At 33.6% G+C, this 25,806-nt stretch overlaps 2 protein-coding genes and 1 pseudogene across 2 annotated transcripts; all 3 read left to right on the top strand.

Annotated features, from left to right (window-relative positions):
- The first annotated feature begins 4,951 nt into the window (after window positions 1-4,951).
- Window positions 4,952-12,082, top strand: LOC107878171 (annotated as a pseudogene).
- Window positions 5,836-7,837, top strand: LOC124885818 (serine/threonine-protein kinase BRI1-like 2). The gene is made up of 6 exons (XM_047394059.1): window positions 5,836-6,054; window positions 6,185-6,278; window positions 6,665-6,808; window positions 6,929-7,026; window positions 7,103-7,501; window positions 7,721-7,837. Exons 1-6 carry the CDS (start codon window positions 5,836-5,838, stop codon window positions 7,835-7,837), a joined length of 1,071 nt encoding a protein of 356 aa, XP_047250015.1.
- A 5,159-nt stretch (window positions 12,083-17,241) lies between the features above and the next one.
- Window positions 17,242-17,939, top strand: LOC124885817. Its single transcript, XM_047394058.1, has 3 exons — window positions 17,242-17,451; window positions 17,523-17,573; window positions 17,688-17,939. The coding sequence occupies exons 1-3, from the start codon at window positions 17,242-17,244 to the stop codon at window positions 17,937-17,939; spliced, it is 513 nt and encodes a 170-aa protein (XP_047250014.1).
- The last annotated feature ends 7,867 nt before the right edge of the window (window positions 17,940-25,806 follow it).

Genomic DNA, 25,806 nt, shown 5'->3' with positions numbered 1-25,806 from the left:
TCATCCAGATTGGACAATTAATGATTAACTAATAAATTGACCCTAACTTAAGAGACAACCAAAAACAAATGAATGAAAACTTTTTAGATTTTCATCTAGACATTTCAACTAAGACTGACACCACCAATTATGAAAAAAATCTTTTTGGTATTTTGTTTTTGACAAATAAGTAGAAAAGGCAAATAAAACTCTTTTTTTTTCATTTTTTTTTGTTGAACTTACGATACTTCGAGAAGATGAATGCAAAAACGTAAAAAAAATAAATCTTTTTGAGTTTTTGGATCGTGAAGAACAAAAGCCATAAAGAACTCTAAAATAAACTACGACACTCCTTTTGATTCATTCTTTTCGACTCACTTTTTCTATTTTTTTCATCTTTTTTTGCCTACGCACCTTGCTTCTAACAAACATTTTTTTTCAAATCAAATTAGTCCGTCAAATGACCACGTTACCCTTAAAGATGCAACAGTTAGCACGTAAGGATGTTTTAGAGGTGAGTCTCCTACAAAGGGCCATGTGGGTCCCGCTAGGTCTCAGTATGATGCACATAAGCATGACCTAAAGGCTGACCTACGTTGTGGTTTACTAACAAGGCTGTTCGGGGGAGCGTATGGTCGATAGTGGCTGCTTTGCTTTCCACCTACTTCATAACACCAACGGACCCCCCCCCTAAAATAAGGGTGACTCAACTAGAGGTCGTATACAACACGTGTACTACGGACTTGTTGCAGAAAGAAGGTCAGCGGGTAGACACATGATAACATATATAAAAGCGGTAACACATAGGATAAATACTATAAACAAAGAGCACGAAAAACGCACAAAAGTGAAAACAATAACACAAACAAAATCACAAACAATGTTTATACACTCGTAATGCCAAACAAAGCCGATACGACTCCAAAAATAGCTCGAATTCTGAAAACATATCACTAGATCCCCAGTAGAGTCGCTAGAGCTGTCACACCCCTTTTCCATACTCCAAAGATTATGTTTTAAGGGTCGAAAGGGTTTTAATTATTAAAGTGACAAAAGATGAAAATTTGTTTCGAAAAAAAGGATTATTTTTAACAATCAAAATTCAGAGTCGCCACTTGGCATAAATTGGGTGTGCCGAGTCACCCATGGATATTCTTTTTCAAAATGGTTTTGACTTTTTAATACTGGTTTGCGAACAGAGATTCCGGCTAAGAAATTCTATTGACCGAGGGGAAGGTGTTAGGCACCCCTCGATCTCGTGGTTTGACCACGGTCGCTTGATAGAGCGTATCGGCTAGATTGACATTACAAATGCATAAACCACACAAAGCACGCCAAAACAATCACTCAAGCAAACAAAACAAAATAATCCAAAATATAATGTCTAGTCCAATTATACAGTCCTGAAAAATGAAAAATGAGAAAATGTAAACCTATTCTATTCTAAACTAATCCTAAACTACTCTCTATTGCTTTCTCCACCCGACGTACCGAACCTTGATCGTGTGCTGTCTTCAAGTACATGATACTTCGAGGCATCTCCGGTGAATAAATACAATTCCTTCGGGGCATTCCCCGGACAAATGAGTACAACTTAAGCTTTTCGTACGATAAAGTAAAACGAACCATTCACGCACATATTCAAATATTCCAATAAATCGTTATTTCTAAATTTGACTACCCGGCCTACATTTGCCTATCCAAGTTCAACATATCACAATTCTATCGTGTTTAACATTATCAATTCATCAAAATTAATCAACATTCATTTTATTAATTTTAATTCCCACCCCCAATTTTATTTTAACACAAAATTTCTACAATCACGATTACTATTTCAACAATCCACAATCACTATAAACTCAATATTCATCATTCACATCACACACAATCGTAACCAACAAAATCAACAACCAATCAATACAAACAGTTATTCATCACCAACGAAGATCAAACCACACACGAATATTCAATTCGAAATACGAAACATCGCAAATAATAAAATAAATGAGAGAAAGTGTAGAGTTGGACCTCGATTGAAGCTTTTATTGTGCCAAAATATGTGATCGAAAGACAAAGTCGGATCTAAAAACTCTCAATTTGAACCTCAATCACGAACTGACCAACCCAAATCAAAGCGAGATACCAACGCTAAACGAATCGGGATCGATTTATCTTTTTAACAAAAATTGGAGAGTGATGCCGTCTGCCAGTGAATCTCACCGGAACAGTATCAAAAGTGACTGTAGATGTTTCTAAGTGCGAATCCGGTGGATTTAAGTTGGATATTCACCGGAGAAAGGGACGGAGTGGCTACCGGATGTGATTTGGGTCAGAACGATTTGTTGTTTCTACTTCGATTGAGCTCCGGCTAGCCAGTCGACGGCGAAAAGTGGAAGAATGGTTAGGACTTACGAAGCAGTAGTGTTTTCCGGCAAGAACTCGCCGGAAAAACCTCTCTCTCACCCTTTCTCTCTTATTCCGACCCCCCTTCGTCTATCTCTATCCTCTCTATTTTCTCAATCAATTCTCCTAATTTCTCACCTTTACTCTATCTCCTTCTCCATGTGTAGTGTGTACGGGTGCGTATGTGTGTATATACTGATTTTTTCTCGTCTTTGTGTGTGACGATGGAGTGGTATGCGTAATCTGTGTGTATGTGTGTGTGTTCTATCGTGAAGAAGAAAAGAAAAAAGATGGAATTCTCTGGAATGAAAAAAAAAATATCCCCCCCTTAATGATTTTCTTTTTTGTTGTATATATGCCTATGGAATTGTGTGGTTGTGGGGTAGGGTAGGTGGGGTACTGAGGTGGGGGTAGGAATAGGGGTAGGGTGTGATGTGTTTTATTTTGATTGGTTAGGTTGTTAGGATAAGATAAAATTAGTTAGGGGATTGTTATTTTTGTCATTTTGTGGAGGGATTATCACACGGGTGAGGGTACACGATAGGATAAGGTAAAAATGGGTAAAAACGATATCGGGGAGGGACGAAATTAGGTGTCTACATTAACTAAGATTATCACACATGACAAATAATGGTGTGTTTTTCTAATATATTTTCATTTATGCCCTTATTATTTTTGTTAAGACTATTTCTACTTGAACTTTTATATTAGTCTCTTCTTGTCACTTCTTAAATTACCTTTTAGTTAAAATTCCATTTATCTTTAATTAACAATCACTTTAGCTAAAAAAAATCAATCCAAATAATTTTTAGTACAAAATTAAAGTTTACATTGATTTTCAACTAAACTTTTATAATTCTTATTGTTATTGTACAATTCTCAAATGACATAAGATAAATAGGGTAACTTAATCAATAATACGTTGTACATATTATTTTTCTTAGCAAATCTGAAAAAAGATATAACAATAATTAAAATGGGGTGAATAAGATAATCTTTTAGTGGGTGTGTAAAATATAAACACGACAAGTAAATGGACTGAATGGAGTAATTTACTAATGCAATTTAATTATTATTTAGTATTCTTATGGATTATTATAAAGTTAATTTATGTAAAAATTCTAAATCATGGTTATAATTTATAATATAAATTTGAAGTCATTGAAATATTTTGTTGTATTAGATGATTTTATAAGATAAAAAAAGTGAATTATGCAAAAACTCTTGCTACATGAAATAAAGAACGAAACTAAAACTCAATAAATAGCAAAAGAAATTTATTTCTGTATATAAGTAAACAATTAGATACTCACAAAATTATAAAAATATAAATAATTTTTTATTTATGATCTTCGTCAAATTATAATTAATTTTATTATTTCAAATCATGTTATTTATAAAATATTGAATTTCTTGTGACCCTTTGATATGTTCTAATTCTATGATAATACTTTCTTACTCACAAATATTTTTTTTCTTAAAAATTATCAACTTATATAATTAAAAATTTTAATAATTAGAAAAACTTATTAATAAGATATGTTTGGCATATTATTAGATTATATAGATTATATTATTTATAAAGTAAAAAATATATAAAAAATTATATTTTAAACTAAAATTAGTTTTATATCTTGTAAGTCCGGACCTTGCGAAACTAGTAATAAGATATATTTTACATAGGGGGTGTGTTTGGTATGATGGAAAATGTTTTCCAATTTTTTTTTGTTTTGGTTGTAATAAAATGTTGGGAAAATATTTTTCACAACAACTCATTTTTCTCAATTTGAGGGAAAATGACAAATTCGACTTATGACTCCACCTCCACCCTTCTTCCCCACCCCAACAACACTCATATTCACATGACTCAAAAAATTCACATTTCTCAAAAATTTACATTACTCGAAAATATTTTCACTATGTTTTGCTTCAATTTTTCACTGCTTGAAATAAAAAATAGTGAAGCCCGAATTTTTTCCATTTTCCAATGTTCGTTGAATGTATTGTTATTTTCATATGCATAGAGGAAGACTTACCTATGTTATTTTTATTAATTGCATATTTCATTTTATCATCGATATAATTTGTTCACGAGGTTGAATAAGTTTGTCGTTCCATTATATTTCTATTAATTGTAGTATCTTGAGATTGTCGTGACAAAATGTTGAAAAATATCTCCTATATTTGCTAATTAATAGTTGCTTAAATTTAGTGATTGTAATATTTTAGTATTCGATATTGATATTATTTGTTATACTTAAATTTGTTCTTATAAATTATTGAGTTGGTAGAGACACTGATATACTAGTTAACATTTAGTAGTATTTTCTAAAAAATATTTTTTCACTTACCAACAAATACTAGAAAATATTTTTCTAAAAAATATTCGCTACTTATCAACCAAGCACCATAAAATATTTTTTTAAAAATATTTTTCACTCATCAATCAAATATAAAAAGATAAATAGAAAACTAACTTATTTTTGACGAAAATATTTTCGATGGAAAATACATCATACCAAACACAGCCAGGGTGTGATTATATATTATATTTCTTTTCTACTATATAATATAGAAATGTGAGTGTGGAACGACCAAGGGCAAAATGATGAAACACTCTATCCTCTCATACTCATCTTCACTCTTATCACCGACTTACACTCAGCTTCACTCCTCAATCTTCATGAATGGCTTCTCATTTGTGTTAACCACAGTAGCGGATAGATTGCCGTTGAATTTCGGTACGATAATCATGTTTTTTTCCTTCCTGTTTTTGCTTATTTATCTAACTTAACTGTTTATTTATCAAATCCTTCACTCTCCTTCTCAAGGTTTGATTCTCAGAAGCTAATCTACAACAACGAAAAAATTATCTTGCACCTGCCACTTTCATGAACCCTAAAGGTACATTCATTAAAATCTCTTTCTAAACAAATAAGAGCTTTCATTATTATTTTGTTGAAGCTTTTTTATTAAATTTTCTTTTATCTATCAGTTTGCTGTTTTTGACATTATGTTGGCAGGGCTTAATCCTACTGAATCAAATAAGGTTGTGAATGGTCTCGATATTTTTCAAATCATCCTTCATGAGGTTCTTTGTATACATTTTTTCAAGTCATTCTTCATCGAGGCAGATCTATAATTTCAAGTTTATGGATTTCTTGGGCAAAATAATAATTCAAAAAGAGTTGACTAGATAGGGTTAGAATCCACAACCAAGAGGGCAACAGTGCTTTAAGAGGCACCTTCTTTGCCTCGACGTCTTTGAGTCAGTTACCTTATAGTTTGAAGCAACTTGAACTATCATTCAGTGGCTTAGCAGGCTTTGTACCTGAGAACTTCTTTGAAAAATGTCCAAATCTTGAATATGTTAGTCTTTCTTTCTATAACATAACAGGTTCTTTGCCTTAGAATTTCTTGTTGCATGCCAATAAGTTGCAGTATCTTGCAATGGACTATAATAATCTCACAGGCTCAATTTCTGATCTTAAGATTGAGACTTGTAATTTCTTGTTACGTCTCGATTTGTCAGGGAATCAGATAACTGATTCAGTTCCTACTGCTTTATCTAATTGTACAGCTCTTCAAGAACTTGTTTTGGCTGAGAATTACTTTTCTGGTCCAATTCCAATTTCTTTTGGTGAGCTTAAAAGCTTGCAAAGATTGGATGTTTCTAAGAATCATTTAGCAGGTTGGATTCCATCTGAATTAGGAAACTCATGTAGTTCACTTTTCGAACTCAAGCTTTCAAATCACTGGTTCAATTCTGAATTCCTTCTCATCATGTTCTTCTCTTCAGAATCTTGATTTGTCCAACAATAATCTGACCGGTCCATTTCCTGATTCCATCCTTCAGAATTTAGCAGAATTTAGCTTCTTTAGAGACTTTGCAAGTGAGTGGCAACAAGATTTCTGGTCCATTTCCTGCTTCCCTCTCATCCTGCAAGAAACTCCACGTTGTAGACTTCAGCTCCAACATGATCAAGACCGGAATTATCCCTAGAGCTTCCTCATTGGAAAAGCTGAGAGCGCCAGATAACTCACTTTATGGTCCAATTCCATCTCAACTATATCAATGTTCACAACTCAAGACAATTGATTTTAGTTTGAACTATTTGAATGGTTCAATTCCATCAGAACTATGAAAACTTGAGAATCTTGAATAGTTTATTGCTTGGTACAATAGTTTGGAAGGGAATATACCGGCGGAATTGGGAAAATGCAGCAACTTGAGGAATCTTATTCTTAATATAATACTACTTGAGTGGGAAAATTCCAGTTGAACTGTTCAATTGTGGTAATCTTGAGTGGATTTCCCTCACAAGTAATGGACTAAGTGGTGAGATTCCTAAAGAATTTAGCCATCTTTCAAGTCTGGCTGTTTTGCAGCTAGCAAATAACATCTTGAGTGGTCAGATTCCAAGTGAATTAGTCAATTGTAGTAGCTTGGTTTGGCTGGACTTAAGCAGCAATAGATGGGGAGAGATCCCACCGCGACTTGGTTGACAGCAAAGGGCTAAAGCTTTGAGTGGAATTCTCTCAGGTAACACTTTGGTGTTTGTCCGAAATGTGGGAAATTCATGCAAAGGTGTTGGAGGATTGCTCGAGTTCTACGGAATTCACCCTGAAAGGCTTTTACAGGTTCCATCACTAAAGAGTTGTGATTTTGTATTCTGGTCCGGTTCTTAGTGCTTTTACTCGGTATCAAACTATTGAGTACCTTGATCTTTCTTACAACGAGCTTCGTGGGAAAATCCCTGATGAATTCGGTGACATGATAGCTTTGCAAGTGCTTGTTATATCACACAACCAATTGTCAGGAGAGATTCCTTCATCACTTGGAGGGCTAAAGAATTTGGGAGTGTCTGATGCATCACATAACAGATTGCAGGGTCAAATTCCTGATTCATTTTCACTTCTTTCTTTCTTGGTGCAAATTGACCTGTCGAATAATGAATTGACAGGGCAAATTCCACAAAGGGGTCAGCTCAGTACACTTCCTGCAAGCCGATATGCAAACAATCCAGGACTTTGTGGGGTTTCATCTTTTGGAATCACATTCACCTTTGGGGTGCTCAAATCTGTGAATTACAATGTTGGGGCCAATTTTGCCCTGGTGTAAATATTGCTGAGTATTTGGAGTCAATGTAATTGGATTGTGGAAGCTTTATTGAGAAGCGGAAGGGGAGGGGTTTGAAGCTCCAGAGATGCTTCAAAATGTCAAGTGAATCTCTGTTAAAACAACCTAGATTTATGATTGCTTAACCTGGTAGTTTGTGCAGATATTACCCTTTGTTTCATTGTTGCTCTGTCTAATTTTCTGATGTATGTGCAGGCTGATAATTATGAAAGTGTTTTCTCACATGAAGCCAAACAGCATACTTGGGCTTTCACATGGTTTCCTCCTCGGCCATTTGCAGTCAATAGGCCTAGACTTCCCGAAGAACATTAGTGTGATTGCTGTATGTCCCGAGGGAATGGGTCCCTCAGTCAGGTGATTATATGTTCAAGGAAAAGAAATCAATGGTGCTGGAATTAATGCAAGTTTTGCCATTCTCTTCTAATGTTGTTGCTCTAATCTGTTTCCCTCAACCCAGTAGTTTTATGTTCAATCTGATGAGGTGAAACAGCCTTTCTACCTCACTTTGAGGTAGTGGTATGGACTGCGTACACTTACCCCCCGACCCCACTTGGTGGGAATATACTGGGTATGTTGTTGTTGCTGCTGCTGACGAGGTGAAACAACCGGTATATATTTTACCCTCAAAAAATGTGTATATTTACGGCATCTACCCTTGGTCGTCCTCAAAGTCTCATTTTTGTATATAGTAGAAATACAAAGGACTTACAAGATGTTGTAAACTTGCACAGAATGATGCAGATTTAACATATTCCAACATTGGATCATGCAAAAGAATCTTTTTTTTCGAAGCAAATGAGGCTCAGATGTGTGGAATAATGAGGCATAAGAGATGCCAACCATGCCTACTACAAGTATGCGCTGGTTCCTTAATATATGTGAGGTGTGACCCGACTTTGTATTTTGTAACCTTAGTATTTTGTCCTTGATACTTTTGCCTAAACTTATGTTTGTCAATTGTCTTATACAGGTTTCTTCGAGGTCACCAAACGATGGTTCATACTATAAGAGAATCCCAAAATCAAGTGCTATAAAGGTAATTTATTTTGGTAGCACAACATATGACCGTCTGAATCAGACATATGTTGTGTCAAATCTCTATTTACTGCAGTTTCAGGTCTTTAAGGGCCTTGAGGAAGTTAAATTAATGAGGAGAAGCCTTCGATCAGCGTGGTCGAAAGCAAGCACAGTTTATACAAAACTTGTATTTGGGGGTGTGGTTGAAATACGAGAAGCAAGATGAAGAGCTTATTTCTGATTTGCTTTCTACTTGTGGCAAACGTGCGAAGGAGTTTGGAGCTATAGACATAGCTGCTGAAATGCCTGCGTATAAGAAATTAAGCTCTCATGGAGTTGTCACCACAAATGAGGAACCTTGTCCAAGAAGTGTTTCTTTTAGAATTGGTGATTAGAAAATAGTGTGCGACAGGCAAAAAATTTCCAGTCTTTCAGCTCCATTTCATACCATGCTCAATGGTTGTTTCACAGAATCTTTTTGTGAGGAAATAGATTTGTCTGAAAACAACATTTCACCCTTGGAAATGAGGGTCATCAATGAATTCAGCTCAACTGGTTACTGAATGAAATGTCCCTTGATTTGCTATTTGGAATGTTGGTATTTGCCAATAAGTTTTGTTGTGAAAGCCTCAAGGATGCTTGTGACCGAAAGCTTGCGTCTTTAATTTCATGTCAACAAGATGCTCTAGAACTCCTTGAATGTGCCCTTGAAGAGAATTCCCCTGTACTTGTTGCGTCATGTTTGCAAGTATTTTTACGTGAACTACCAGATTTTCTCTGAAAGAAAGTCAAGTAGTTGAACTGTTAAGCAACACTACCAGGCAACAAAGGTTAATTATGATAATTCCTGCCTCATTTTCACTCTATTGTTTGTTGAGTGTAAGTTTCGATGAACCTTGATCCTAGATCAGATGAATCTGTTTGTTTTTTAAGAACACTGATCGACTCAGCTGAAACCAGCCAGCAGAAAATGGTCGCATATCATCGGTTAGGATGCGTTAAATTTCTTAGGAAAGAGCTTGAAGAATCTGAGCAGCTCTTTGAGGCTGCTTTTAATTTGGATCATACTTATTCCGTTGTTGGTTTGGCTAGATTAGGTCAAATAAGGGGTTATAAACACTGGGCACATGAGAAACTCAGTTCTGTTAGTTCTTCCTCAATTCCACTTGGATGGATGTACCAAGAGAGCTCGCTATATTGTCAAGGAGAAAAGAGGTGGGATGACCTTGAGAACTCCGGTTTTGTTTTTACCTTGCTCTAGAGGACTACCAATTAGCAATATGTGATATACAGGCAATCCTTACACTTTGCCCAGATTATCGTGTGTTTGAAGGACGAGCTGCAGCATTGCAACTCCGCACTCTTCTGCGTGAGCATGTGGAAAATTGGACAGAAGCTGATTGTTGGCTGCCGTTGTATGATAGATGTGGTCTTCGGTTGATGATATTGGATCTCTTTCAGTAATATACCAGATGCTCGAGTCGGATGCAGCAAAAGGTATTCTTTACTTCAGACAGTCCCTGCTTCTCCTCAGGTAATTCTACTTGTTGCTTATTTGACCTGTGTAGTACTTCACATTTTCAGAAAGATGATTGGTTGTAATGACTGCTCAGCAGAATCTTCCATATTGTGAAGCTTGTTCTTTACTTGTTGTGAAACTCATATTTTCGACCTGTGAGGTGGCTTTCTGATATACTTAAACCTACAATTTCTTGGATCCATAAACACTGCTAATATGAAAATCACTGGAAGCATACAATAGGCGATACTAATATCCAAAAAAATTTCTTGTATATCTCTACTTCATCTGAGGTTGTGGTATGGACTGAGTACACTTTACCCACTCCTGGGTGGAAATACAATGGGTATGTTGTTGTTGTCAACAAACATGAAGTATAAAGTTGTAATATTCTCCTGGCAATAGAAGCAGTAGAATTTTGCACTCTTTTATTCTTCATGGTTGATTTCTAAATTATTTTCGATGGCACATGAATAGCAACATCTTCATCTCTCATTTTTAGTAATTTTACTTTCTAGAGAATCAGTTTTTTATTCCAAGTACGTACTGGACTCCAGTACTTTGGTTACTCCTGAAACTTTTAAGAAAATTATAGTTAATAGAAAATGTAGCTGCAGTACATTAAACTGAACTAAGAGTGCTTATGAGCATTTCTTTATAGCTGCAGTACCCATGATTCGACTTCCTTTTTTGATTGTATGTTCTTAAGAATGCCAAATGTGGAATATGGAGATTTTATTATTAAGTCGATTTGACTTTTGTCTCACTTAATTGGTCCAGATGCATTCCATATAGATGCAAAACGAGGGACCCATCATCATGTGTTCAGGGCAGCCCTATTGATGATTTGGAATTTTTATTGATCAGCTCGCAGAAGAATCCAAGAATGATGTTTCCTAAGGTATTCTGTATATCTTTCTAAAATACAATACAATTCAATTTCCAATGTGTGTGAAATGTATCATTCACCAATTAAAATGCAGGTTGGTTGGGAAATTGATGAATCATTGGAAGAGGCAGCTTCTAGAGAGACCTTTGAAGAAGCTGGAGTGGTTGGTGAGGTTGAGGTTCAGGTTCGTACACATGCCTTCTCTAGATTCATATATTTTCCTATTAGCTTGGGACGGAAGCAAAATTGTTAGTATTATTTTCGTACGGAGGCCTTTTGTTCATTCCATACGTTTGATTGATCTATATATTTGCAGGAATATTAGGTACCTGGAGTTTCAAAAGCAAAAGCCAAGGCACATTTCACGAGGGGCACATGTTTCCTCTGCGTGTCTTAGAAGAACTAGATGAATGGCCTGAGAAAACTGTCCGTCGACGTTAATGGGTATGTTGTGAATAAGTAATATATATAGCAGATGTCGAAAATGTATGCACTTGGATTTGAAATGAAAATTTATTTGATTGAATATTGTAGGTGAATTTTAGTGAAGCCAGGGAAGTATGTTGGCATCCTTGGATGAAAGAAGCATTGGATGTCTTTGCTTCTAAAGTGTCAAAGAGAAAAGAAGGGACTCAGATATATACCATTTCAAGGAATTGTCGGATGAACCAGTATTACTGCTACCAAGCATTCTTCAATAAACAAGAGCCAAGGAGTAGATGCCGCACTCTCTCTCCCAAAGGTCAAATATTGAGTGAATGGCTTCATCTTAATAGGTAGTAGTTCAAAGATAAGCTAGAATCAGCGAAGAACAAATCCAAGAAGATAACTTCACATCTTTTGAAGGACATTGATTTTTACTGCATATATTTCAAACAAGTGAGCCCAACACGCTGTCCGCCTATTTCTTTTGGAAACAACAAACAAACAGACAAAATAAGGTTCTACCATTGGCCAAAGAATGATTTTCATTCTCTCACTTGAAGTGATTGTTTTTGGGCATTGAATTAGTTTTATTTTCTCTTCCTTATGTCCTGTTATCCTTATTTGAATATGATCTGTTTTTATGCTTGCTACTTTGTTAAGGATGAAATTTGCTTTTACATTTATAAATTATGATTGTGATGAGGTATGTATGTCAATTTAGTATTCATTCAAATCATAGATGCAACTAAAATCAGGCATAAATTAAACTATATTTGAATTTGAAATGTTGGGCCTGTGCATAGCACGGACATGCTTATCTATAGATTTATAAAGAGAATGCTAGATAGTTATGATATCAAATTCATAAAAATATAATAATTTAAACGTGTCTTCATCTATTCAGTGACTAATTATTGATTTCTTACCAATTCAATTGAAAGTTTTCATATAAAAGTGAATAAAATGGATTCTTCAGAGACATTTCGTAGGTGGTCACAGGAGTAATGGTTATAATAACTACTAATCTCCTCCGTTAATTTTTTTTTTTATCTATTTTAATTTGTACAAAGTTTAAAAAAATAAAATTTAAATTTAAATTTTATAATCTTAAATTAAAATTATCTTAAATGTATTAAATATTATTTAATCTTATCGTCTTACAATATCACGTAAAAAGTTTAAATTTAAAAATTATCAAAAAAGAAACAAAAGAGACTCAATTTTTTTTTAAACGGTTTAAAAAAAACAAATCATTCAATTTTTAAGAGGGAGTATAATGTATGGTATCCAATAACGTCGAAAGAACCAAAGAAACAATGACAAAAAACAAACAGGAAAAAGGGTACAATTAACTTACTCAAGAAGTAGCTTGTTCGTAACTGAGTATATGACCAATATCATCCTTAGGCGCCGTTTGGTTTGCGGTGCAAAAGTTAATAATTTCGGGATAAAATAATAATTTTGGGGTAAAAATTTGAACCATTCGTTTGGTTGTAAGTATTTGGGATAATTTATTCCGGAATTAATAATTAGTCTCGGGATAAGTTATCCACCCAATTGGTGGAATAACAATCCAAGACTATTTTTCTTTGGTATAAAATTATACAATGATTAAAATACCCTCAAAACCTATGATTTCATTTCACAAATATCTCTCTCTATATACTAGTGTTTTAATTATGAATTTTAATAAAAGTTGAATACTTAATAATTTTGACATAAATTTTATATTTACATTAAAAATTTATTAGTAATATATAATAATTTATAAGAAATTTAAATCTAAAATTCAAAATTCTTAGTCCATCATTATCTCCAATTATCCGCTTTCATTGACTCGCCTCACATAAAAATATTAACACCATTGTTGAATTACATATTTTAAATTAAATAGTTTTTTAATCACTTGAAAATTGATATGATATATATAAAATGAATTTTAATATATTATATGAGTGATATGTGTTTAAATGAAATGAAATAAACAATAAATCCTCTTTTACTTTAACAAACTTAAGTTGGATGTTTTTATTTCAAACTAAATAAGATGTAGTAAGATTTTTTTAAAACTCATACGGCATAATCATGGAAAGGCACACATACAAAAAATAAAACTAAATAAGATGAAAGTTTTATTTTTAAAATATACACAATATAATCATAAAAATACGCACACACAGATGAAAATTTTATTTTTAAGAATAAATATTTAAAGCTTGAAAATAAATTATATAAAAAAGAGTTAAATAAGATGGAGGGTATTTTTGTAATCACTTAATTTGTTCTTAGAAATTATACCATGCATATTACTTTGAATACAACAAACCAAACACTCAATAAAAAATAATCCCAGCATAACTAATCCCAGTATAGCTTATCCCATCATAACTTGTTTTCAAACCAAACGCCCCTTACAGTTTTATCTTTTAACTCTAACTAATTCCTTCTTACAGTTTTATCTTAACTCTAACTACATCCTTATTTATTTCACTTAGCTGAAAACATCCCTTTAATTTCAGAAACTTCACTAAAATCATCCCTCTGTTAGGTTTTCCGTAGATACTAACAATGCTTCATGTTTCATTCCTGATTTGTTTTTCTCCTCCTCCATCAAAGAGCCAAATGAGGAACATGATAGAAAAAGTTTCTGGAACCAAACAAAATTAAGAAAAAAAAAAACTCATGGAGCACAACTTCCACCTTTTCGTCAAAAATAGGCACACTTCTCAACCCAAAAATTACGAGACCAACAAAATACATTGAAGAAGAGAAATCGAAATTTTCCTTAATTTCAAAAAGAATAATTTTTCTTAATTTATTTAAAAGAAATGATCATTTTTTTTATAATATTTTAATTTTAATTTTTTCAATTACATGTTTGAGAATATAATATTAAATGACATTTTGGTGTATTTGACATAATTTTAATTTAATACCATAATATTTAAACATTTTTTTATTTTCTTAAATTTCGTGTCAAGTTAAATTGGATCATTCTTTTTCAAATAGAGAGAGTAATAATTAACACTCTGTTTTCGAACCAAATTTGCCTTCTCTCTTGAATTCTTTTACTAAAGAGTTTTTAAATGAATTTCAAGAAAGAAATTTAGGGCGAATTTAAGGAAAAAGTATTTCCTTTATTTCATAAGGATCGTTTTAGCTCATTTCAGATCCCTCACAAAAATAATAAATATAATGTATAATTTATCGACTTATTCTTAATTCTTAATTATTGTTTTCTCGGTTCACCTTTATTTATTATTTTTTGACATGACACATTCATTAAGAAACCCTGAATGTTTAAGTGTTATTATATTTTATCCTAACAATTAGGTTAATTACATCATATCTCGGATTTTTAAAATCGTGATACATATATTATAATGTGATACATATAAAAAGTGATACATTTAAAACAGAATAGATATTTATTTTAGGAAGTAACAGATTTTGTTTTACTATGCAGAGCAAATCACGCTCAATCGGTTACAAGCTGGATTACCCATATACAGAAAATCTGTAATTTCCTTCAACCAGATTTCAAATTTGAAGCAAACCATATGTATCATTTTGAATTATAACAAAAAAAATTATTCGTTCTTTCTTCTTCATTTTCTGATTAATTTCAATGGAGCTCATGATTGTCTTATTGCGTCATTTTGGGGTCTGGGTTTCGGGGACTAGGTACGATAACTATCGGATCGACAGTATTGTCATTCATGAAAAATCTTCGTACCTAGATTTAATGAATGTTATATCAATTCAATTGAAAATTGACGTATATCTGAAAAAAATTCATGCCAAATACGTTGTTCAAGGTAATTCTTCAGCATTGGAGATTTATAATGATATGGCTGTGAAACTTTTTCTTCGAATTTGAAACATGAACCTGGATTCAAAAAGTATCCACTGTATATTACAACAACCGATACTGTAATTGATTGTGATGCTTTCAACACAGATGATATGACAATTGAGTGTCATAATATTGTTGAGTCGTCTAGACTTATAGTAGTTGTAGTTGATAGCGTTGAATCTCTGACAGTTGTTGATATGGGTGGTAAAGAACTAATAACTGATTGCTATAACGGTGTTGTCAAGGTGAAACTTAAGTATAAAAATAAAACAACTCTTGTATCGATAATGCATAACTATGCAATCAAGCAAATGTTCAATTTTAGAGCCGAGAGATTTGACAAACAGAGGTTTAATTTTAGTTGTTCATCGTCAATTTCAGATTTAATTTGTTATTGATACATATGAAAATTGTTGTGATACATTTTCCTAAATTACCCAGCATTGTTGATTTTAGTTTTTGCAAGTTAAGTTTTGTGATACTTTTATAAACGTGGATCAATATACTGCATGTTGTAGTATGTGATTCATATATTTATTTGCTTATTGTGCATTGTGTTTTCTTGATAAAGCATAACAAAATTTGAGATTTTATAGTTTAAAGGTGATTCATATGAATGATACATATGTTATCATTATATGTGTATAATAGTGATTCATATGGTAGATGGAGTATTTATTTCAGTAAAAAGCATGATACATTTAGCTATAGTATGTTATACATGTAAATCCTCTGTTTAACATTTGGTTGTATTTCATATTGATATCAAAATGTTCATTGTATATGAAATCTGTAGCATACATGAAAAAATATGATTACTTTCAAAATTTTTGAGTAATATTTAAATAGTGTGACATAGTGTAAAAGTAGTGAGATACATATATATCTTATGTGATACATTTAATAACAGATTAACATATTTTCATATTTGTGATACATTTTATTGACTTTTCTTTCAGTTATGTCTTGATGTGCAAATCTCCGAAATGTAGTTGGTTATTCAAGGCCTCATGTAAGCTTGATTTTGATACTTTCATGGTACGTTATTTTAATGTTGAACGTATCTGTCCGTTAATGAACAGAGTTTTTGACCAACAACACGCAACAATTGCTTTTGTAGATGGAATAATGACTCCAAAGTTGTTGAACCATAAAAGAATAATCACACCAAGTGACATTATTGAAGATATAAAATGAGAACTTGATTTGGACATAGATTACATGAAGACATGGCGTGCTAAAGAACGTGCTTTAAAGATATTGAGAGGGCGACCAACAGACGGATATAAGAAAATGTCTACCTACATATACATATTGAATTCTGTTTACCCCAATTCACATATATAGATGCATAAGTCTCCCGATAATCAGTTCTTGTATCTATTCATAACACTACATCCATTTATTAGTGGATTTGGATATTGTAGGCCTATTGTGGTAGTAGACGGTTGTCACATGAGTGGACCATATAAGGAAACATTCGTTTCAGCTAGCACACTTGATGGAGCATGTATTGCACGTAGTCATTCTTTTATATTTTTCTATCAAAATGATGCTAAGTGTTATATAAATTAGACATAATGTTTGGTTGATGTTATGTATCAGGTCATATATTGTTGCTTGCATATGAAATTGTAGATTTTGAGAATGATTCCTCTTGGACATGGTTTTTTCAGCAATTTAAGTGAGCTTACGGTAAGAACGATAATATGTATGTTGTCTTTGATAGACATGAAAGTATAATCAAGGATGTTAGTGTAGTCTATTCATGTATACCACATTTTGCATGTGTTTGGCATCTTTGGAATAATGTCTGCACGAATTATAGAAAGAGTAAGGACAAGCTGAGCAACGAATTTTTTGTCATGACTAAATCATACAAGTTGAATGATTTTGATAAGCTTATGTGTAAAGTGCGAAAGATTAACAATAGAGTAAAGATATATCTGAAAAATGTTGGATATGAAAAGTGGTCATGAGTTCATGCTCCAATAAATAGAGAAAGAATAATGACTTCCAACATTGTAGAATGTATCAACTCTCGTCTTGTTGAGGCACGTGAGCTTCCAATTTTAGATTTTCTTGAACAAGTCAGAATATTATTTGGTGTGTGGAACCGCAAAAACAGAGATCGGTCTAGCTTTTTTGCTAAAAGCTCATTGGGAGGTAAGTTTCAACAAATTCTTCAATTGAACGAGGCAAAGTCATCACATATAATGGTAAGTTATTTACTATTTATTATATTGTAATGAAGTTGCTTTGTAATGTATTTTATCTTTTCTGATACCAGATGTATTATAATGATACATCTGAAAATTATATGTATCATTTTGATACATCTGTAAAAATATGCGACCACTTAAAAATTCATTCTTTATATATAATTAATCTATAATATTTATGATTCCTATACTATGCTGACCAACGTAATTCTATATTAAAAAATATTTTTTAGGTTAAGGAATCAACGAATTACATATACAGTGTGTATGAAGAAGAAAAAAAATATATAGTTCAGTTGGATAATAGATCATGCAACTGTGGTAGATTTCAGCTTGTCGAGATACCATGTGCACACACTATTGTTGTTTTGAAAAGCAAAAATGTAAAGAAAATGAAGCTATACTGTTCTGATTACTACAAGAAGGAGACACTAGTCAAGACTTATGAAATGTCACTGTGTCCAATGCCCGATAAACGAGATTGACATGTATTAATGGAGGTGTTGGAAGATGTGGTTTTTCCTTCAAAATATAAAAGACCATCAGGAAGACCTAAGAAAGGAAGACAAAAGAAAAGTAGCGAAAAGTTTTCATCAACCTCAAATCGTTATAGAAAGTGTGGGCATGAAGGCCAAAACAGATGCACTTGCAACTACTTTCCAATAGAGATGTGATATTTTTCTTTGAAGTGGAATCAAAATTGTTTACTTCGTTCAATATTTTGAATTCAATAATTTGAGTTAAATTCTCAAAAATTTATTTCATAAGATATTTTATTTACAATGGAAGCAGAAATATTTATTAAGATCAATGTTTATAATCCATTAGAACTTTTCTCAGATGCAGATATGTTCGAGTTCATGATAATTATGTTAGTCATATTAGTAATGCCTTTTATATTGTTAAGAGATTTTAACAGATATGAAATGTTAGTGATATATTTCCATCAAATTGTTACAAAGTGATACATATTAAAATTTTTATAAATGTTATATGATTCACATCAAGTGTTCATGAAAGTTATGTGATTCATATTAGTAATGCGTGATTCAGTGTTTACAAATTTTAACACAACTGAAATGTTGGTGATACATATATCTAAATGTTATGTGATTCATATTAAGCGTTCATTAAAATCATATGATTCATATTAGTAATGCGTGATTCATTGTTAAGGCATTTTAACACAACTGAAATATTGGTGATACATTTTCAATATACTGTTTGCTAGTGATACATATTAAAATATTTATGATGTTATATGATTCATATTAAACATTCATTAAAGTTATGTGATTCATATTAGAATGCCCGATTCACTGTTAAGGCATTTTAACACAACTTAAATGGTGGTGATATATTTTCACCATATTGTTTGCAAGTGATACATATTCAAACATTTATAAATGTTATATGATTCATATTAAGCGTTCATTAAAGTCATGTGATTTCTATTAGTAATGCTTGATTCATTGTTAAGTCATTTTAACACAACTGGTATGTCAGTTAAACTCCTTAACTTAGTTGATAAACTACTTAGCTATATATGTATTTCACTAAGGTTCAATTAATAATTCTTTGTAGTTTATATGAATCAAACATATGTTTCAAAGACATAATAAACAACGACAAACACAGTCATAATATAAAAGATAAAATAATATGGTCGAACAATATTGGAACGCTTCATTTCATAAGCTAAAATGTCATGACATTAACCACAAAAATACTGAATACTTAATACATAAAACTGGTAGTCTTGAAATATCCAAAAATCATAAAATATAATAAACCACAATCCTTTTGTCAAACAACAAATAATAGACAACTACGACTCGACATCAATCATCTTTGTATCCTCAGATGGAATGAAGGTGCGTTTAGCCCTAGGCGGATCCTGATTGTCACTAACATATCCATTAGATGCCTTGTTTACACTATAGTCCCATAACAATGATGCGTATCTGGTATGATGCAGTCTTGGATCAAACTCTGAAGAAAGTATTTGATGTCCATCACTTAAATATTCAGTATATGCCGCAACAAACAAATCACAATCCCTGAAAAATAGAACAACGGGCAGTTTATGAGTTGTTGTGAGTTGTTAGGTAAAAATATATTTACAAGAATAAATGATATGTACAACGTGCTGCTTGATTGTTGAACAATACCATTAACAAACCGAACATCAAATGTATGATGGTCCATCTTTTCCTTGTATGTTTCTAGTAATGATCAGTCTGTATTTTTTTTCCGAAAAAATCAGATATTGACAAATAAGTTGACAACATTTTGGTAAGCTCTTTTATCTCAACTGTATGATCTCTATGACCGTTCAACGAGTCTTACACACGAATACATCTTTCCTTGAGCACTATGACTGCCAACACCCAGTGAAACGATCCCTGAAAATTTATTAGCATGTACACCTCATCAACCAAATGCCATGAAAAACCTGCTGGAATGCATAGACCTTGAATAATTTCACAAATTGATCTCTCTACCAAAGCAACTTTCATTGAATGAACATTTTCATCTTGCGAGCTTAGATTAGTATCAGATTGAGTTTTATGATAATGAGTGCATGTGTTATGGATGTAGTTCTCAAACATACAATTCACGATAGTATATCTATATTCACTGGTGGTGTCCAATTTTGCTTTCTTGCGAAGATAGTAGAATACCACATCGATGTGCTTTATTGAAAGATTAAAATATATAAGAACATGTGATTCATATATGTCATACATAATACAAAGTGTAAAACAGTTGATACATATGAATTTCTAAAAACATTGACTGAAAAACAGTAAAAGTATATCTATGTATCAACTACTATGTTTGTGGTCAATAAATATGGTAGAAATGATACGTGAGAAAAAATATGCATACACAGTACACCACATTCCAACATTTATTTGATTGTGTCACGTTATCAAACTAACTTCTTGCATCGGATGTGCAACTATAAAATCAAGTTTTGATTTTAGGTCAGCGTATTTGACCGTGTAGTGCTCATCCTTCACTTTCTTATAAGCAAATTATGATTCAATCAGTATTGAGACTAATAGATACATATGATAATTTGAAAGGTGATTCATCAATCTTACCTACTAGCTTGTGTTTTGTACAGTCCAATTGACATCCCAAGAGATAACTTAGAGAACAGCTTTTCAGCATATGGTCCATAAATGTTGCGACCTTCAAACAGGTAGTTCAACTTTTTGCATAACTGGATGACTTTTTTATCTTTTGATCTAGAATAAAAAACATTGACATATTGTGACTGATAAAGTTTTGAACACTGCCTATTTCTTTGGATAGGTTTCTTGATGACATCTGAAAGATTTGTTTTGCACACAGGGACCTGAGAAATAGCTGCAATAGCATTGTCACTAATATGAGACAGACCATCAGTTTTGCCTTGCAGATTTCATGTGTCAATAGTTGCAACAGTGACCCCCCGCTAGATAGGCTGCAGGCAATGATGATACATATAAGGAAATTGCTTTAGATAAATCTTCATCTTCAGGTCTTCTTCAGAGTCCTGTTTGATGTATGTAAAAAGTGAACTTAGTGTGAGATTGAAGTTTATATAGGAAATGCCTAAACTATCTATATGTATCATAATGATACATATGGAATAATATGTATCATTATGATACATCAAAGAAAACTTACATAAAAGATATCCAATTTTTCTTACTGGAAACTTTGATCATTTTTAGATAAGTTTAAAACTTGTTACTAAAAAGTTGTTATGCCACATATAAATTTAAAATAACTTTGTGACCATTAAAATTAATAATTTCAACTTTCCAAATAATAACAAATAAACTTTGTGAGCAACTAGAAATAATCTCTGGTATAAGTAAATCGATATTACCTTTAGGCGATCATCCCTTAGTCCTTCAACTATTTCAGTAGTTGTATTATACCTATCTTCTTCTTGCACCTTGTCTGTATAGGCACTCTTAGCCTTCCGTTTGATGTATGTCAAAGTGTACTTTTGTGTGAGATTGAATTTCGTATAGGAATTGATTAAATTATTTATATGTATCATATTGATACATGTGGAAACATATGTATCAAAATGATACATCTGAAAAAATAAGGAACACATATCAAACATTTGTTACCGGAATCTTGGATCTGTTTAATGTAAGACCCCACAAAATTCTAAGCTTAACTCAGTCTGTTAAAGCTTGAAAAGAGGTCCCAGACTTAGAAATTTCAGCTAAGAGTTTATACTTAGAATTATTTTATCCTTCATAAGTTGGAAATTATATTCTATGACCCTTATGACCTTCAAATATCGATTTTAAGGTTGATTCATGTGCAGGAATATTAGTAGGTCACTTCGGGTGAGTTTTGGAATTTTTAGACCTCATTTGAACCATGTTTGGCTGACCAAAATAGTGAGTCAACGCGATCTCGATGCGTGGCATCGCCATATAATCCCCCTCCCAATTTTCAGTGCAATTCTAGTGAACCAACGCGAACTCGACGCGATGCGTTGGTCATTGCATTGATGCCATCGATATGATGCATCGATCTGCGCATCACAGGACACATTATCAGTCATTAAAAGCCCGCATCCATAGGGGTAATTAGGTTATTTTTCAACCCGTATTCAATGCCAAAAATACGAGATTAAGTCATTCTTAGGGCTGAAACACTCATTATTCTCAAAAACCCTAGGGCTTCCAATTCAAGATTCAAGATTCCAGAAATTCTCCATAACTTTCAGAGAATTACCAACCAAGGTATGCTAAGTGTTCATCCAAGGGTTTCCTTCCACCTTTGATGTTCAAGAATCCTTTTCAAATTACAACAAGTTGATTTCTTTCATGAGTTTCATGTTGGGTTTGATTGTATTCATGAGTATAATGTTAATTGGGTTTCTGATACATGATTTATTACAAGATTCATGTAAATTTATTTGACATGTGAGTAGTATTATGTGAATTCATATTTAAGTCCTTGAATTTGTAGGTTGGAATTTGAAATCATAATGCCTATATGTTGTTTAGTATCATGTGTATAGATTATGTTCCCCAAGTGTTTGATAAACTGCTCATGTGAATTAAATGGGGAAATCATGACATGCTAGCATATGTACAAGCTTATATCTTACAAGTGTTTCATAAAATATCTCTATGAATGACTTATGAATAGTGTAATGCTTTTCGAGATCATGCTATGCTTTACTTTCCATGTTATCGAGTCCTGGGGGTATCTAATACTCGAAAATCTAGCTGTTTACCTTGATTTATAGTAGTTTCAGAATAGTCCCAGTGATGTCACGTACAGTAGTATTTATCTAGTTAACAGAACTTAGTATATACAGCCAGCTAACAGAACTCAATAAACTCAGTCAGACAATAGAACTCAGTGAACTCAGTTTAGTTCTGTTAGAAGTACGATTAATAATAGTTCAGTCAATCTTAGAATAGTCTAGAAGTTAGTTCAGTCCAGGTTTATTCAGTTGGGAGTAGGAATCAGCATCGAGCGAACCAGAGATAGGGGCATTCCTGTCAATAAAGGGTTTGACCCTTAGTAGCAATCCCTACTTTATAGAACTACGTAGACAGAGTAGGTTGAGATTTCTTCCTGCCAGTATAGGGTTGATACATCTTGTACGAGTTTTTTTTCCAGCGAGGGTTGACGAAAGAGCTTCCTTCCAGAGAGGGTTAACTCATAGCCATTGTTAGTATCCCTTGACAAGGTGATAACACCCTTCCAACTGGGGTCACAGGTTGGACCCCAACTCAGTCATACTCGGGGTATGTCGGTTAGATGAACACTCCCAAAATTTCAGTTTCAAACTCAGTATAAAACCTCAGTTCAGTTTCAGAATCAGGACTGTCATACACAGTCACCCAGCTCAGTACAGACCTCAGTTCAGTTCTATAGAATCAGGACTATTAGAAACTGTCACTCAGTATACAGTAATTCAGTATCAGTAAACTCAAATATCAGTCTTTGAGTTATCAAAATTCAGTACCCAATATTAACATGACCTCAGTGCAGTCTGCTTAGTATGTACATATCATTGCATAATCAACATTTACAGTAGTTTCAGATATACATGTACTCTCATTCAGTTATATTCATGCCACCCAGTCAGTTATTGTTCATGCATATGAACCCATGCATTCAACCTACCTCACTTAGCATACCAGTGCATTCAAAGTACTGACGCATACCTTTATTTTATGCTATGATGTCTTATATCATAGGTTCAGATGCACGAGCTCCTGATCGTACTTAGCAGCCCAGATTATCAGCAACAGAGTTAGTGGTGAGTCCTCATAGTTAAAGGACAGAGTTTTTATTTTAGTATTTTAGTAATCAGCTTATTTTAGTAGTCGGAGGTAATTAGGGGCTTATCCCATCAGCTCCATGTTCAGACAATTAGAGGCATTTAGGCTAGAGTATTTACAGACAAATGTTTAGTTTTCAATATTGATTTTTAGTATTCAATATTTTGATTTTAGTTTTGAACCTTATGGTAATTTCCACCTAAATTTCCCTATTATACAGTGTTATTACTCAGTGATTGCAGCAGGTACCAGTTATGGGTTAACTTGTGGTTCTTAGAGATTATGAGCACCTTGTGAAGTTCGGGGTGCAGACTCGGGGCGTTACAAACTTGGTATCACAACCTAAGGTTCAACAGAGTCTTAGGAAGTCTGAAAGCCGTATCTAGTAGAGTCTTGTGCATGGGTGTATAACGCGCCACACTTATGGACAAGGAGCTATGAGGCATTTAAGGAAAAGTTTCCCTTCTTTCAATGTTCATATCTTGCGACTGAGCATGATATCAAGTTACACTCTCAGTCTAAACTTTTCTTACTTTCATTTATAGAACATACCTTCCAAAAAGAATAATGAAAGAAGAACAAGAAATCAGCCAGCACCTTAGCCCGTTCAGGCAGATCCCTTGGATGAGCATGTCTTCCACGCAGAATTCAGAGCCGCTTTTACCACTCTAGCTCATTCTGTGGCAGCCCAGAATGAACGCCCAACTGCCATTCTCGCCAACCCAGTGGCCAATACTGCTACAGCTAGAATTTGGGACTTCCCCCGAATAAATTCTCTAGCCTTTACCGGGTCTAAGTTAGATAAAGACCCACAAAAATTCCTTGATCAGGTGTAGAAAGTTACAGATATTATGGGGGTGACGGCAAGTGAGAGTGCAGAGTTAGCTGCATATCAGTTACAGGATGTGGCTCACTCATGGTTCAAGCAGTGGAAGGAAGAGAAGGCCACTGATGTAGGGCCCGTAGAATGGGAGGAGTTTGCCACTATTTTTTTGGATAGGTTCTTCCCACTAGAGTTGAGGGAAGCAAAGGTTTTGGAGTTTATTAATCTAAAGCAGGGCAATATGAAAGTGAAAGAGTATTCTCTCAAGTTTACTCAATTAGCCAGATATGCCCCTCACGTGGTAGCAGATCATAGATTTAAGATGAGTAAGTTTGTGTTTGGCATGTCTAACAGTGTAGTCAAGAAGGGTAGAACCATAATGCTGGTTAAGGAGATAGATATATCCAGGCTCATGGTCCATGCTAAGCAGATAAAAGATGCTAAGAATAAGGAGAAAGAGATGGAGAATAAGAAAGATAGAACACGTAGCTTTAACTTCACTCAGCCTAAGTCAGAGGGTGGAAATCATTATCAGTTCCACCTAAAATCTTCCATTCTATATCCGTTCTCAGCCAGTGCTCTAGTGTCGAAATTCATAGATGACAATAAAGATAGGGCACCAGGCCCTAAACCTCAGGGTAGTGTTAGTAGTGCTTGAACAAATCCCCTTTGCCAGAAGTATAGTAGAAACCACCAGGGTGTCTTCAGGGCTGGCAGTGATGTATGTTTTAAATTTAGCAAGCCAGGCCACAGGGCCGAAGAGTGTCCTCAGGTGGGTTTACAGAGTCAGCATAATCATCCTTCAGCTCAATCAGGTTGCTCGAATCAGCAGGGTGCCGCCTCTAATGCCACCAGTGGGCAACGCCCAAATAGGCTATATGCACTTCAGTCCTGACAGGTTCAGGAAAGTTCTCCTGATATGCTCATTGGTACATTACAAATTTATCATTTGCACGTTTATGCTTTGCTAGATCCAGGAGCTTCTTTGTCCTTTGTAACTCCTTATATAACTGTTGACTTCAGAGTCAGTCCTAAAATCTTAGTAGATCTCTTCCAGTATCTACCCTAGTGGGCAAATCTATCATAGCCCGACGGTTATACAGGAACTGTCCGGTTATGGTATCTCAGAAATTCTCTCCAGGAGACTTAGTAGAATTAGAGATGACCAATTTTGATGTCATTCTCAGTATAGATTGGATTCAT

The sequence above is a fragment of the Capsicum annuum genome, chromosome 7 (assembly GCF_002878395.1).
Source record: "Capsicum annuum cultivar UCD-10X-F1 chromosome 7, UCD10Xv1.1, whole genome shotgun sequence".
Lineage (NCBI taxonomy): Eukaryota > Viridiplantae > Streptophyta > Magnoliopsida > Solanales > Solanaceae > Capsicum > Capsicum annuum.
Note: the sequence above shows the minus strand (reverse complement) of the source record. Positions and strands in the feature narration are given on the sequence as shown.